The following is a 14,312-nucleotide window of genomic DNA, read 5'->3' on the forward strand; positions in this document are numbered from 1 at the left end:
CCAAAGAAACCTGATTGTTTGAAAAGAGAGGAAGGAAGGGAAGGAGAAAAATATGTACAGTGAGAATAAACAAAATACTTTCAGTGCCACTAAGTGGGAAACAACAATATGGCGTAACTACTAGAGAGAACGAATTGAGGAGAAATACTAATTAGTTAGCAAAGAGATAAACACATATTTGTATAATCAAAGGAATGGCTCGGTAAGATTAAAAACAGTTGTGTGGAAGCCACAGGAAGAACTGTTGCGTTAACGTTCATTGAGTCACCAAGTGGGAAGATAGATTAGGTGGAGAATGATAGTTCATTATGGGGCGCGTGAAGAGGAGACTAGTCCTGGTGGTAGTTAGGTGGGGAGATGGAAATTTGTAGAAATTCCCTACCCATCCCTTCAGCTCTTCAGTAAGATATTAGGGTCACCAGCTGCGATGTGCAGATGTTGGAAGATGAATGAGAAGGAAAACAATTGAAGATTATAGTCTAGAAGAGATCTACCTGCAGACTAACATAGAGCATCGCTGAGATCAGTAGTATCGACTCCTTTGAGGTCTGTGGTCAAGAATTCAAACTCCATCATTATGGTCATGTGTTTTCTTTATCCACGAGCAGTTTTCACAACATACAAGAACAACCCACCCAACAGCATGACATCAATTAGCACAGAGCTTATTTTAACAGTGGGGAAGACCATGATGGTCATTTACACAGGCATCCCATCCAGCCTGCTTTGAGAGGAGGCGGTCTTTGTTTCCTGCTGGTCTTTCAAGAGCTAGTGAAATCCCTGGGATTAAACTACCAGATAAAAATAATGTCATAGGAATGTGTCTCACTGGATAAAAAAAAAATCATACGGTTGTAAACTAAGGAAATCAGGTTAATCCATTACATCACTTTGGTATTTTCATCCTCTTAAAGTACTCATCTCTTCACACCCCACCCATGTGTCTAAGCAACCAATTTACTGCACATTGCAAAGCAGTGGCAAAAAAAAAAAAATTATGTTCCCCATCCTCCAGATGCTTACAATCTAGTGAGAAAGAGATTAACAATAATAAAAGTATTACATATGTGATGTGCTTGATGAAGTCAAAAGTTTCCCAAAGCATGCAATAAAAGAGCTAAAGTCTTAGCTATTCACTTACTGGGGTTATATGAAACTAATCTTTTAATTCTCAAAGGGCTAATATCATATTCTGCTCATATCTAAGACCATTCCACCAGAGATGTACAGTGACCATCGCAGAATAAGATTGCTGCGGCATTGGAAAAATCTTGAAATCACCAATTTCTCCAACAAGGTTCCCTTAAGTATGAGGTCCTCCGTGTTCTGTGAAAAATCTATGACAAGTCTCACATAAAGGGAAAAATTTAGTATCACTGCAGACAGCTGCTGTGACAGAAAAGAGGCCTGCAACCCAGAGTGTGCCTTTGCTCTCTCTCTGCACTTATAAGAGATTCTTGACCTCCTCACCTCATTTTTGTATGCAACGGCACCTCCCTAGGCTTCAACTCCATGACCAGACTATAATGCCACATAACCAGTTATTACAGATATACTCACTGCTACTTGGTGGCAAAAATAATCCATTGATATTTCGGGGTTTGCTGTGGTAAAAGATACAACTGATCTTCACACAACCAAGAGGTTGGGTTTCCCAGAAGCATGAAATGCTGCAGTTTTGCTATGAAAAGGAAGTGAGGGAAATACAATGTTTAGGCTCTCACAGTAAAGGCAGACTGCTAGAACACAATGCAATGCGACAAGAAAAGCTTTAATGGCTGGCTTAGAATCACCTGTTTCCTACATTTAGCCACCTCTCAGCTTTTTCGGTTTAAAAGATAAAGTGATCCTTTATTTTTCTACACGTTTAGTGTGAGCGAAGTGATAAACACTTAAGATTTTCTGGGAGGAAGAACTACTTTTATTTTGTTATAAAAGTTTAATTCAATGATACGTAAGAAAAATTCCTTTAGTCAGCAGGATCAGTCATTTTACCTGCATTTCCATGTGTCTAAATCTGCAAAGTGGATCTAAACATTTTCTCTCTCTCCATAATGAACACACAGTGTCACTGCCAAGGGCTTCTTCACAGTGTCGGAATCGGCACTGGGAACCCTGAGAAGTAAACAATGCAGAAGACACGATATATTAATTTTAGTGGTTAATAACAAAATGTTAAACCAACTAAAAAAAAAACAAGGAGTCTATATAAAATTAGAATAATGAAAACATATACTACCCATGCAGACTTGTAAGGACTAAGTTGTAGCAACTCTGCCTCTTTTCAGTGAGAAAGTAATAAGAAAATGTCATGATCAAACACCACAGGATCACTCGCTGCAAGTTACTCTCAAAATGCTGTGTTTTGTATCCAGTGAGCATTTACTAAGAGCAAAGATGTGAGACCAGAGACTCCCTTGATTGCAATACAACAAGAAGGAGGCTTTATTTAGCTTTCTTTTTTTTTAATTTATTTATTTATTAAAGATTTCTGCCTCCTCCCCGCCACCGCCTCCCATTTCCCTTCCCCTCCCCCGATCAAGTCCCCCTCCCTCATCAGCTCAAAGAGCAATCAGGGTTCCCTGACCTGTGGGAAGTCCAAGGACCACCCACCTCCATCCAGGTCTAGTAAGGTGAGCATCCAAACTGCCTAGGCTCCCCCAAAGCCAGTACGTGCAGTAGGATCAAAAACCCATTGCCATGGTTCTTGAGTTCTCAGTAGTCCTCATTTATTTAGCTTTCTAAAGAAAGCTTGGAGAGTATCTACAATGTACTAGCAAGATTCTGCATGTGAAGACCCACTCTACCAACCACTAAGACTATGGAGATGCTGCAGACTAAGTTGATATCGAGAAAGTAAGTGGAATCTCAACCGTGAGATACTGTGAAATCGGAAGTCATTTCCACATCACATATGACATATATATCTCATGTTCTTGATCTACAAAGACAAACAGTTGACTAAGATACTTTACATACCAACCAAAGTAGATGTGGATTATGTCAACTGGCTGCTACTGCTTTAATTTTGAATTCTACACTCTTTTATGCCTGTACTCACAGCTGGAAAAACTGTATTCCACTGTCTCAGACAGGGGAACAGCGAGCGATAACAACATTCCATTGCATTCCTTTCTCTCTGACATATACTCTTTGTCTTCTTTCTATTTCTCTACTCGGGTTCCTTTCCCATCAAAGATGGAGTTTGTACTCTCAGAGCACGGGATAATGGGCAGTGAGTTTGTGTTCAGGCAAACTGGTATTTAACCCTATAGCTTCACTACGTTTCAACAGCCACCGTATTAACAGTTTAACTCAGTTTCTCTATTTGTTTTCACTCTTTAAAAAAATTCTATCTAGTCATTTCCTTACAAGATAATATTCATCAATCACATGGGGATAAAAAGAGAAAGAGACAAAACACAGAAAGTCTGCCATCCAAGAACTCTTTGATAGGTAACGTGACGAAAATGGGCTGAATTCTTGTGGCCAAAAAGTTTGACTCCAGTTTGCTAGTAGAGCTAAAAGATGTTTGACCAGACAGAACATCTATCTTTTTTAGGTTCATCTGGTACATGAGCAGTCATTGAGTTTCTACATTTATTCATTTTTAATATCCATTAATCCCAATTCAGTGTTTCCACTTAACATTATAACTGTGGTTGATTTGTTTACATACACTGCATTCAATCTCTTTTGACATGGTGTTTAAATACTTGTTACTCAGACTTCCGACAGGAAAAGTGCAATAACTTTTAATGAATTTCAAAGAAGAAAAAATATACTACACCACTGATAGCAATCTGAATTCAACTATTTAATAATGTATGACTGAAGTCATATTCACCAAAATAACATTCTATATTTTAAATATCATTATATAGTATACAGAATTAAGAATCTGATGTTTAAAGAAGAAATAATATATTCAAATGTCATATAAAACTGTCATGAAATTAACTATATATATATATGTATGTATATATATATATATATATATAAAGAATAGTTTTAAATATATAATGATTTTAAATTAACCCAGACTTTCTCACATAAATTCAGGATAACAGAAATATATAAGCTTTTACTTCAGAATTAAGGTATCTTTCTATTGTTGCTTCTTCCTTTACTCTACTAAAAAGCTTAAGCATGGGTACTGTAAGTTGTACAATATTTACCTTTATGCATGTGGAATTAACAAAGAAATAGCAGTCATTCCCAACTTCTGCCATTTTCAATCTCTTGCTGCTAATCCAATGACCGTGTGTTTTTTATAAGTACGTACAAATTGCAGGGACGCAAATATAAGAACTATGAGAGCGTAAGGGGGGAAACTGTTCTTTTCCACAGTCTTTCGGGCTATCAGTAGTATTCCTTGACAACTGACCTCCTGTTGACAGTATATTACACAATAGATAATGCTTAAAGAAATTTAAATTAGAAGATACCTTCTCTAGCTTTGCAGAAATGTTGACAGTGGTTACTAGTAATCACACAAACTCAAACTTCCAGAATTTTCCTCATTGTTACACAATCCATTGTTTGCTCACCATTAATGACCTCATATGCAACTGTAGTCTCCTTCACCTAAGGGAATACTTTCCTTGCCCAATATATATCAAATATAATAAAATATTATCTGTAAGTTTAAGACTGTCTTTTTATCTTTCAGTGTTATGGTTAGAGAAGAAACACAAATTCATATTTTCAAAGTTAAAATGGGTAAGTATTTCATGAGGAAAGTTATTTCTCTATGTGGTTTGAAAATGGAACTAACGTAAATATGCTATCTACAATTCAAAAAAATAGGTACAATCATTTAAATATGTATCTGTTGCTATATACACCGACTTAAAAACACTCTGTGTCAGATTGTAACAGTAATAAATGTACAAGAAAATAAACAGGAGTACCTATTCATCCAGTGACTTTATTCCATTTTCATCCGTCATAAAAGGAAAATTAGCTTCAGCTGATAGCAAAGGGTTCCAGCGTGCTTGAAACCTTGGAGAATTTGTTGAAAATAATATGAAGCCCTCTGACTCCCAGAGGGAAACATTTCAATGAGCAGTTGTTAAAGTATCCATCTGATTATCTTTCCTATAAGAATCAGAACCTAGCAGAAATAAAGAATATTCAACTTAGACGTTGGCTGGTGATGACTGAGCACACTGGATTGAAGTATGTTTTTAAATTACTGCAGTCTTTTCATTGAAGTCATAGATGATCAAGACAAACATTGGTCTCCACTTTAAGTAAAACAGGGTAAATTGCCATGAACTTTTTTAGTCCAGAGGTCTAGAGAAATAATCTAGAGCTAAACTCTAGGTTTGTTTGCTTGTAACTGTAAAATAAAAGGAATGAGGCAGTCTTAGAGGTAAAAGAGCAATTAAAGGTTTGACAAAAACCTTTGAAATTATTGATAAATACATAAAGATAAGTCTTGCCTTTTGGCTTGCCCTTCTAACTCTGGCAGTAAGGTGCCCATCTTTACAGACTAGTCAGTAAAGCACCCCCGAGAAGAATTTTCAAGTGTGCATCTGCTCCAGATGAATTCTTGACTGAGTGTGAAGAGTCACTAGATGGCTTTCAGATCCTGTTATCAAACACATTAATTGCCGAATTAAGTGATTTCAACATGGAAAGCGCCGAAAAATGCTTTCACCTTGCCAGCTGATGAGTAGCCCACATTCCACTAGACAGTAAAATCCGTTCAAAATCACAAAGAGATTTGGAAAAAAAAAAAAGATTCTTTCATTGTGTAAAACTTTAGTTGGGCACCTTCTGTTAGTCCTTGGGATACCGAGAGCCCTCCCTTTTCCTCTCTTAGTTTTTTTTTTTCCTATCACTAATTTTACTTTTCACTTTCGCCTCATTTCCATCCTGTTGTGTTTTTCATTTTAGTCTTTTACAGGAAGCTCTGATTCTACTCAAGAGGATTTTTTTCTCTCCCTGTAAGAAAAAGTGCTAGGAAGTTTGTCTTCAAAACAGACCAAGAAATCCTGAATTGTGTAAGCCAAGATAGCCTCTGATGGAGTTTCTTCTTGGTGTGTGCTAGGTTACTAACACATCAGAAAAGAAAAATCTTCCAATTATCCCGAGTACCACTTTAAGGTTGGTGGCCAGGGGCCCTACAACCAACTCTGTATCCGAACTTGGGGAAGCTGCTGGCTGCCATCCTTCCGAGCAAGAGCCTGATCCTCTGATGATCTCCCGGTGTGGGTTCTTCTGTTTCTACCTTGAAGGAACCAAAATATTGAAGCATTGAAGAAACCAAAATATTGCTGCCGATGCTTCCAGAGAGGAGAGGCTTGAAGCAAGTGGAATGTTTTTGGAAGATTATCTTTTCTAAGAAATGGCAGAATGTTGGATTTAGAATATTCTGTGGCAGTTTGGGAAGTGACAGTTGAGAGCTGCGAAGGTCATTTGATTGTCAGAGACCCAAGAGACAAGCTCTAGAGGTTCAAATAGTTACCAACTCATGAAGTTAAGAGGCTAAGGAGTTTCTGGCTTCACCAGCACAGAGCCAGAACCATGTGGGTATAGTCTTTTTCCACCCCAACCCCTGAGTTTCTTTTGTTTTGGATAAAATTGTGTGTGTTTGCCTATGAGAAAAAATTATGTGCCAGAAGAGAAAGATCACAAAATAGCCAATTTCTTCCTCACTCACACCCTCCATTGTGAGCCCAGCAATCACAAAACTATGAGCATGTTTTTAGAGATACTTTTATTCTTCTGAGAGTCCCCTCATATACTTTCAAGGCAGATGAGGTTATTTAATTTCCCCCAAGAGCTTAAGTAAATAAAATGCTGGGCAGTTGGATACGTGATGATAAAGCAATTATTATAAAAATACAAATTGAGATTAAAAATTATAGAAATAAAAGTTGGCTTTTCCAATTACCTAAAATGGTAAGTTTAAAAATCTCCTTATGGCCTCAGGCTTCTGTGAGATAGGTCTACTACTAAAATATAATACTTTTTATTTTTATGCAAGCATTAATTTTATTATTTACCATCCAATGTAGTTTTGGATAGCAAGTGAAGCTAAGCATGTTATTTTCAGCTCGATAGTTGATTGCATACAATTCAAGCTCTCTGCTGGAGTCCGAGGAAAACCTTGACCGTGCTGCCGTTTGTTTATATTTCCACGGTTTGGGATTTGTCTAAATTTTACTCATTGGAAAGGACATCAAGAACCAAATTAGACACTGTACGATGATAAATTCAAACGGAAGCTTTAAAAAAAATCCAGTTCTGTTAATTGTAGAGTTTTACTAATGTTATTCTTGGAAAATCAGGGGTTTTGTCTGCACATTAGGAAATGTCTAATAGTTCTTTCTAAACTTCTCCGGGCTTATAATCCCTTTAAATTCTTAAAGAAAAAGCAGACAAGTCAGTTTCAGGAGAAACGTGCCAAGTTGCATCCTAAACTGGATATTAAGTCCCGAAAATATCACCGTTACTAAGTACACAACACCGGGTAACGGATCTTGTTTCTTTTCTTTTTTTATTTGGGAATCACGCACGAGCAGGAGCGAGCTCGGTAGCCCCAACGCCGCACTACAACTCCCAGAATGCGCCGCTAATAGGCGGTCGCTTCCGGGCATGCGTCCCCGCCCCTCTTCGGGGTGGTCCTTCGGCGGCGCTGAAGGATCACCCGGGCTGGACTGGGTACAGTTCTCTGGCTGCCTGTTGCAGGGTTTCTTCCGGCCGGGATCCTGCGTCCAGGAGACTCGGAGTGGCGCCATGAGCCGCCTGGGCTCGGTGCAGCGGAAGATGCCGTGCGTGTTTGTGACGGAGGTGAAAGCCGAGCCCTCGGCCAAGCGGGAGCATCAGGTACCCGGCGACTTGGGCTGCTGGGCGGCTTCTCCAGCGCTGCGCGGCGGCCCGGGAGCCCTACAGGTTTTACAGGAGAGGTTTGGGTGAAGAACACCTTGAGCTCCAGCTTAGTGGACCTTTTCGTTGCGAGGAGTGTGGGAGAGAGTCCCTTTTTTTATTTTCCCCTCCCAGATCAAGTGATTCAAACTTGCTCTGGCAGGTTTGAAAACCTACATCGCAATTAATGTTCTGCTTCCCATGCCAGCCCCGTTGAGTGAAAAACCTGAGTAGTGAGTGAGATATCAGGGTCATCTAATTTGGAACGACTGTCGATCAAGAGTCTGATGAGAAAGCATTGTTTACCTGTTGTGTCCTAGAAACCCATGACAGTGTTGACAGCTAGCCTGACCAGGTCGCTAAAGTCAGTCCGCGTGTCATTTCTTGCTTAATTCTAACACGGAGTGCCTGTCCTAAGGTTTTCTAGTCATCTTCTGTGTTTTACAGAGTGAGCCTTGCGTGAACGTAAGTGAGTTAATATATAGATAGTTTTTATCAGCGTGATTTTTTGATATATAGCAAAATTCTTTACCTCTCAACTCAGACACAGTCAGCATGTGCATTTAAAATCAATTTCACTCTTTTTCACCTTTACCACTCTACGATTGGCCTTCTGGCCTTTTTGTTGTTCTTGTTTGTTTATTTTAGTTAGCATAAAAAGTAAGAGCTTTCCTTTTGACTCTCTCTGTCTCTCTCTGTCTCTCTCTGTCTCTCTCTGTCTCTCTCTCTGTCTCTCTCTCTCTCTCTGTCTCTGTCTCTCTCTCTCTCTCTCCTCTCTCTGTTTTTTTGTTTCCGAGGCAAGGTTTCTCTGTAACTTTCGAACCTGTCCTCCTGTCCTGGAACTAGCGCTTGTAGACCAGGCTGGTCTCAAACTAGACCTGCCTCTGCCTCCTGAGTGCTCTGCTGGAAGTAATGGCGTGAGCCACCACTCCTTTTAGCATTTTCATCCATAATTTGTGTTGTCCCCTCTCCACGTCAGCAGGGTGCACATCTCCCCCAAGTCTCCAGTTTGCACCCCCTCGCACACACCATTACCCTTTTTATTTTTGTGCTCTGCTATTCCCCCTCTTTTAGAGCTTCATTTTTTCCTCCCTCAGGCCCCTTTCTTGTCTTTTAGATTAAATGGCAGTTAACAAGAAGCCCTGTTATCTCTTAGTCCCTGCTGCTAGGAACTGACACACGAATTAACATTTGTCAAATTTTAATTCGAAGAACTCTGGGAATCTTCGTGCCAGTTTTCCGTCAACCTTGATGTTTTCTTACCTTTTCCTAACATCTGGTCTTTCCATATTCCTTTCTACTGCCTCGTTATTACACTTAAAATGTCATAATGTTGTTTACAGTACTACTTAATAAGTTGTACTTGCTGCCAGAATGATTCCCACTATATTTTCTAGTAAAGCTCTAAGATTAGTATTCAGTATCGTTATTGCTGGCTGTTTAGAACAAAAATCATAATAAATCCAAGTATTGCAAAACACTCATCCTTGATGATTCATTTTAATAATGATTCTCAGCTTTGAATATTGTGGGTAGGGCATAATTTTAAAAGTACTTTATACTAGGGGAAAAAAAACACCCTCTCATCTCTTTATAGTTAAAACTATCTGGTTACAGCATAGTGTCCAAGTAATTATCCAAAGTCTCTTATTAATTAGGCCAAGTCTGTTTTAAAATCTCAGTGTGGAGTTGTTGCTTTTGCAACATCTTTCATCTTGTAAACAGATTAAGCATTAATGCTTTTCCCAGGCTAACCACTCTGCTTGAATTACCTTCAGTGCTTTTCAGTAGATCTTAATAAAACTTGATTAAATTACTCATCCCTGATTAGAAATTGAACAGCACCCAATCAATCCGCATTGCCTGTTTATGTACACAAATGCTTCTTGCTTTTGCCGTAGTTTGGTCACAAGGTGGAGTAAATAGCAAACTGTAGTAGAGAAATGATCTCCAAGGAAGGAACATTTACAGTCATTAACAACTCCAAGGGCGTAGTCACCCTCCTTGCAATTTTATAAATTTAAAAATGTACACACACACGTAAGTACAGGCATGCACATGCGCGCGCGCACACACACACATGCTGTCGCTAGCGTTTTGCCACAGTGGCTTAGAATCCTACCTCCTGGTCCCATTGTCACACACCAATGACAAGTCGATACTGAAGTAGTATATCACGGACTTGGAAGGTGGCTGCTACACAGATCCGAGGAGCTCAGTTCTGGTCCCAGCACCCACGTGTCTGTAATCTCCGAGTTGTAGAGGGGACACAGTAGAACCCTAGAGCTTACCAGCCAGAACCACTATGCTCTTAAGTGTAGTGAGAGACTCTGTCTCCAAAGATAAGGTGATAACCTCTAGCTTCCACATGCACTCATATGGGCGTGTATTCACACATGTTTACACACACAACACACACACACACACACACACACACATACATACATGTACCTCACACAAATCAATGAAACGAGTATAGGTTTCTAGTACCGAATTTTGTCTGACCACCATTTCCCTTTGCTTTGTGCAGTGTTTATTATTATTATTACCTTATTATATAAAGTGAAAGTTCTGATTTAGACTATGAAATAGTAGCATAAAATTTTCTCATAAATAAAAATTAAAACTAAAAACTTGTCAGTATCTCAGAAGTAGCCCCTATTCCATCCCCGACGCTTTATTTTCTTCCTGACAGTAGCAAAGTCGTAAATGAAACTTGTAGACAGCTAATTGTTGATAAAGATGAAAAGAACAGGAAGGGAATCCCTGGCAAAGCAAGCAACCTCGGAGGGAAACAGCAGGCAAGTTATTACTGGTGGTTTTTAACAAAGAAACCTGGGCAGGGTAGAACTAGAACTCAAAATTGGCCTCAGATGTTGACTAGGCTTTGTGCCAGGAGCAGCAATGGGCCTTTCACTCCCAGGAGGCCTGGTCACCTTTGACCACCTAGGGTAGACTTACCGTAGTAGTTGCTGGAAGTTTCACCAGGAAGCAACGGCAGTGGATCCTGGTCTGGCCTGCATACTAGGAAAATGCATTTCATAAAGAAGCTTCACAAACATAGTTGGATGGGTAGCCACAGAGATTTTTTAGATGGGCATCTAAAATAAGCATGTAGATTGCCGCTTTGCAAGTCAGTCATTTAAAAACTCAAACTAGGAGCCGTCTTCATCGTCTCTTTTTCCGAAAATGTGAGCTCAGATAGAGGACGTCACTGGACTCTCCCCACAAGTAAGAACCAAGTACGATTTGAAAGAGTCGGTTTTGTAAAGATCTCATGGAACAGTAGACTGAGTCTCGGAGAACTGTGATCGGCGAATCCCATGTCTTGACCCACCAGGCACACTCTGGAATGAAGTAAGCGTGTTTTACCTGCACTTCGTTCCAAATGCAGTGGCTGACTTGCGTTCTTCAGACACAGGATGCCCTGACTGTGGGCCTTTCCTCTGCACGTCAGATCTGCTCAGATGTTGCCTCTTTAGAGCACTTCCTTGTGGCTTTCCATCGTGTTTTCCTCTGTAGTACTCATCCGTGTAATAATGTGATGCATTTTATTTCTGTCATAGCCCTCTAACGTCTGAGTGTCACTAAAGGTGGGTACTTCTCTGTATTTCCAGTGTCAGGTGCAATGCTTGTGGTCAGTGCCTAGCCATAGGACACAGCTCCTGGTTCCATTGTGGAGGACAAGCCTGTTGATCACAGTCCACATGGACAATCAATTTGAATGTGATCACACTGCAGAGAGGGAGAGCTGTTGTGGTGGGGCAGGAGGGGAATCTCCGAACTAGAGGCTATAGCCAAAGGATGGTGAGTTCAAGGCCAGCCTGGGCTGCAGAGTGAGACCTAGGAGACAATTGTTTGGGACTAAGGGAATTAGGCACAGTTCATGTGAGCCTGTGTGTGAAGTCAGAGGCTGTATATCTTATGCCAGTTTTTTTTTCTCTTTCTTCTTTTAAGCCATTTAAAGTTTTGGCAACCGAAACTCTAAGTGAAAAGGCGTTAGAGGCAGATGTGTACAATGCCATCGCCACAGAAAAGGTGGATGGGACGTGTTGCTATGTTACTAACCACAAAGGTAAAATACAACTCCCATGTTTACTAAACGTATTATCTTTTTCATTGTATAAATTCTGTCAGCCGCCTGAACTTCACCGGGTAAGCCACAGCCTCATGGCGATACACAGATTAGTAGAGATGGGTTAATTTAAGATATGAGTTAGCCAGAAGTACGCTCAAGCTCTTGGCCAAACAATATTACAAATAATATGGTTTCTGTGTGATTATTTCGGGGCTGAGAAGTGGGGAACAAACAAGCGGCTTCATACAACAGCCTCTTAGTTTCTTCTACTTTATGACTATTGGTAAGTCATATAATTGTCTCTTTGTGGCTGGTTTACTCTTTTAGTTCAGTATTTTACCCGATTGGATTGTGTCAGATTGCACACATTTTTAAAATTGTTTAATATGTACATAGGACATTTCGTTTGTCTGTTTAGTCACAGATAGGCATTTGGGTTGCTTCATGCCACCATTGATAATGCAATTAATAATGCATTATCTCTCCTAAAGTACTGCATCCAGTTTCTTGCCGGGGGGGGGACCTATATAAATGTTTATGAACCTATATAAATGTGGGATTACTGGATCATATGTTAATTCTAATTTAGAAAATTTGAATACCCATCATACATTTTCCATAATGGTCATACAGAAGTTCTAGCTTCCAGATATTCCACTTTTTCCATTTCCCTACTAGGAATATTTATTATTTTTGGTGATAGCTATCCTAATGGATGTTAGTGGAAAGCGTTTTATATGTTTACCAGTAAAAAGGACAAAAAGTCTACTCAACCAGAAACAATAGATCAGGCTGGTCTCGAACTCACAGAGATCCGCCTGCCTCTGCCTCCCGAGTGCTGGGATTAAAGGCGTGCGCCACCACTGCCCGGCGAAACAATATATTTTTAATTTAGCTCTTTATATTATGTATATGAGTAGCTAGTAATAGTATTATAGTGTATTTAACAATTTTATAACCTCTGTGTTGACTTCTCTGGGAGGCCCTCCACCCAGCTCCCAGATAAATCACACAGAGAGGTTTATTCTTACTTATGAATGCCCGGCCTTAGCTTGGCTTGTTTCTTGCCAACTTTTCTTAAATTATCCCGAGTACCTTTTGCCTCTGGGTTTTTATCTTTTTCTGTTTCTATATCCCTTTCTTCACTTCTTTCATTGGAACTTGCTATATAACTGTGTAGCTGAGTGGCTGGCCCCTGATGTCCTCTTTTCCTTGTTCTTGCTCCTCCTCCTCCTCCTTCGTTCTTGGGTCTCCTGCTATTTATACTTTGTGTCATCTAACCCTGTCTATCCTTGCTCCTGAAAATAAATATTCTCCGCTGCCTCTGATTTATATATTTGAGTAAGATTTATCAAATATTAATATATTTTAATTTTAATATATTAAAAAACACTTCAGTGTGTATTATATGTGATGTGCAGGTTGGGAGCAATTAGAGAGCTAGAGATTTTACTGCTCAAGGATGCTCACAGGACCAAAGATGACAAACGGATAAACACATAATAAAGTAAGGATTTCAGAAGTAAGTCAGAAGTAACACAGAGCAACAGGTATGGGGATACCAGAGAAAAATCTGTATTTTTGTTGTGCTTTATAGCCACAGCAGGACACGTTTTCTCAGGTTAAGAGCTACTGATGTGTGTCAGGAACTCAGGGTGGAGTCTTAGTTGGAGTTTCCTGCTGTGCCTTGTCACGTAGGCATCTTCCCATTAAGGAAGCAATGGCAACAGTAAGCTAACTCACTGCCCTGAGACTGCTCACACCCAGGAGTAAGCAACCCTCACCCTCTGTGTCTAGTGACCAGATAGGTCGGCTTTTTTCCACGTCTGCCAGAATTAACCCCACATGACATTGTCATGTTCAGGGGAGGTGGGAACACAGCCACCTGGTTCTGCTCTCATGTGAGAATTTAGGAGGAGAGCATGGAACATTCTGATAAAAAGACCATGCGTCTTTCTCATGGTTAACAAAGTACATCCTCACACGCTGGGATGAGGACTCAGTGCTGAGCATCATGTGTTTCCTTGTTCTCTTAGGCGTTTTCTTACAGAGAAGACTACTGTTTATTGATTTTTTTTCCTCTCTGAAATGTCTTGCAAGATGAATTTTGTTTCCTCTTGACTTTTCCTATGTTTTTAGGTCAGCCATACCTCTGGGCTCGACTAGATAGAAAACCTAACAAGCAAGCTGAGAAAAGATTTAAAAAATTTCTACATTCGAAAGAAAACTCAAAAGGTTAGTGGGTTTTTCTTCAAACTTTTCAGATTTAAAGAGTTGAAATTTGTGAAATTATTGCTATAGTTCTTCTAGGTATATATATCTTGGGGGAGATAATTATATATATATATATATACAC

At 39.7% G+C, this 14,312-nt stretch overlaps 2 protein-coding genes across 3 annotated transcripts in view; one reads left to right on the forward strand and one right to left on the reverse strand.

Moving 5' to 3' along the window:
* Positions 1-2,102, reverse strand: part of C24H12orf50 (chromosome 24 C12orf50 homolog) — a 101,908-nt gene extending 99,806 nt beyond the window's left edge. Inside the window, exons 1-2 of the mRNA XM_013350309.2 lie at positions 1,996-2,102; positions 1,561-1,681 (exon numbers count right to left, since the gene is read on the reverse strand). Of these exons, the coding sequence (XP_013205763.1) occupies positions 1,561-1,681; positions 1,996-2,007 (133 nt within the window). The 5' untranslated portion in view covers positions 2,008-2,102. The remainder of the gene's footprint in view (positions 1-1,560; positions 1,682-1,995) is intronic.
* Positions 2,103-7,650: 5,548 nt separating this feature from the next.
* C24H12orf29 (chromosome 24 C12orf29 homolog) overlaps positions 7,651-14,312 on the forward strand; it is a 29,145-nt gene continuing 22,483 nt past the window's right edge. For both annotated transcript variants that reach the window (XM_026784449.1, XM_005358117.3), the window contains exons 1-3: positions 7,651-7,839; positions 11,836-11,953; positions 14,096-14,191. In XM_026784449.1, coding sequence (XP_026640250.1) covers positions 7,750-7,839; positions 11,836-11,953; positions 14,096-14,191 — 304 coding nt within the window. In that variant the 5' untranslated portion in view covers positions 7,651-7,749. The remainder of the gene's footprint in view (positions 7,840-11,835; positions 11,954-14,095; positions 14,192-14,312) is intronic.

Source organism: Microtus ochrogaster, chromosome 24 (genome assembly GCF_000317375.1).
Source record: "Microtus ochrogaster isolate Prairie Vole_2 chromosome 24, MicOch1.0, whole genome shotgun sequence".
NCBI classification, from domain to species: domain Eukaryota; kingdom Metazoa; phylum Chordata; class Mammalia; order Rodentia; family Cricetidae; genus Microtus; species Microtus ochrogaster.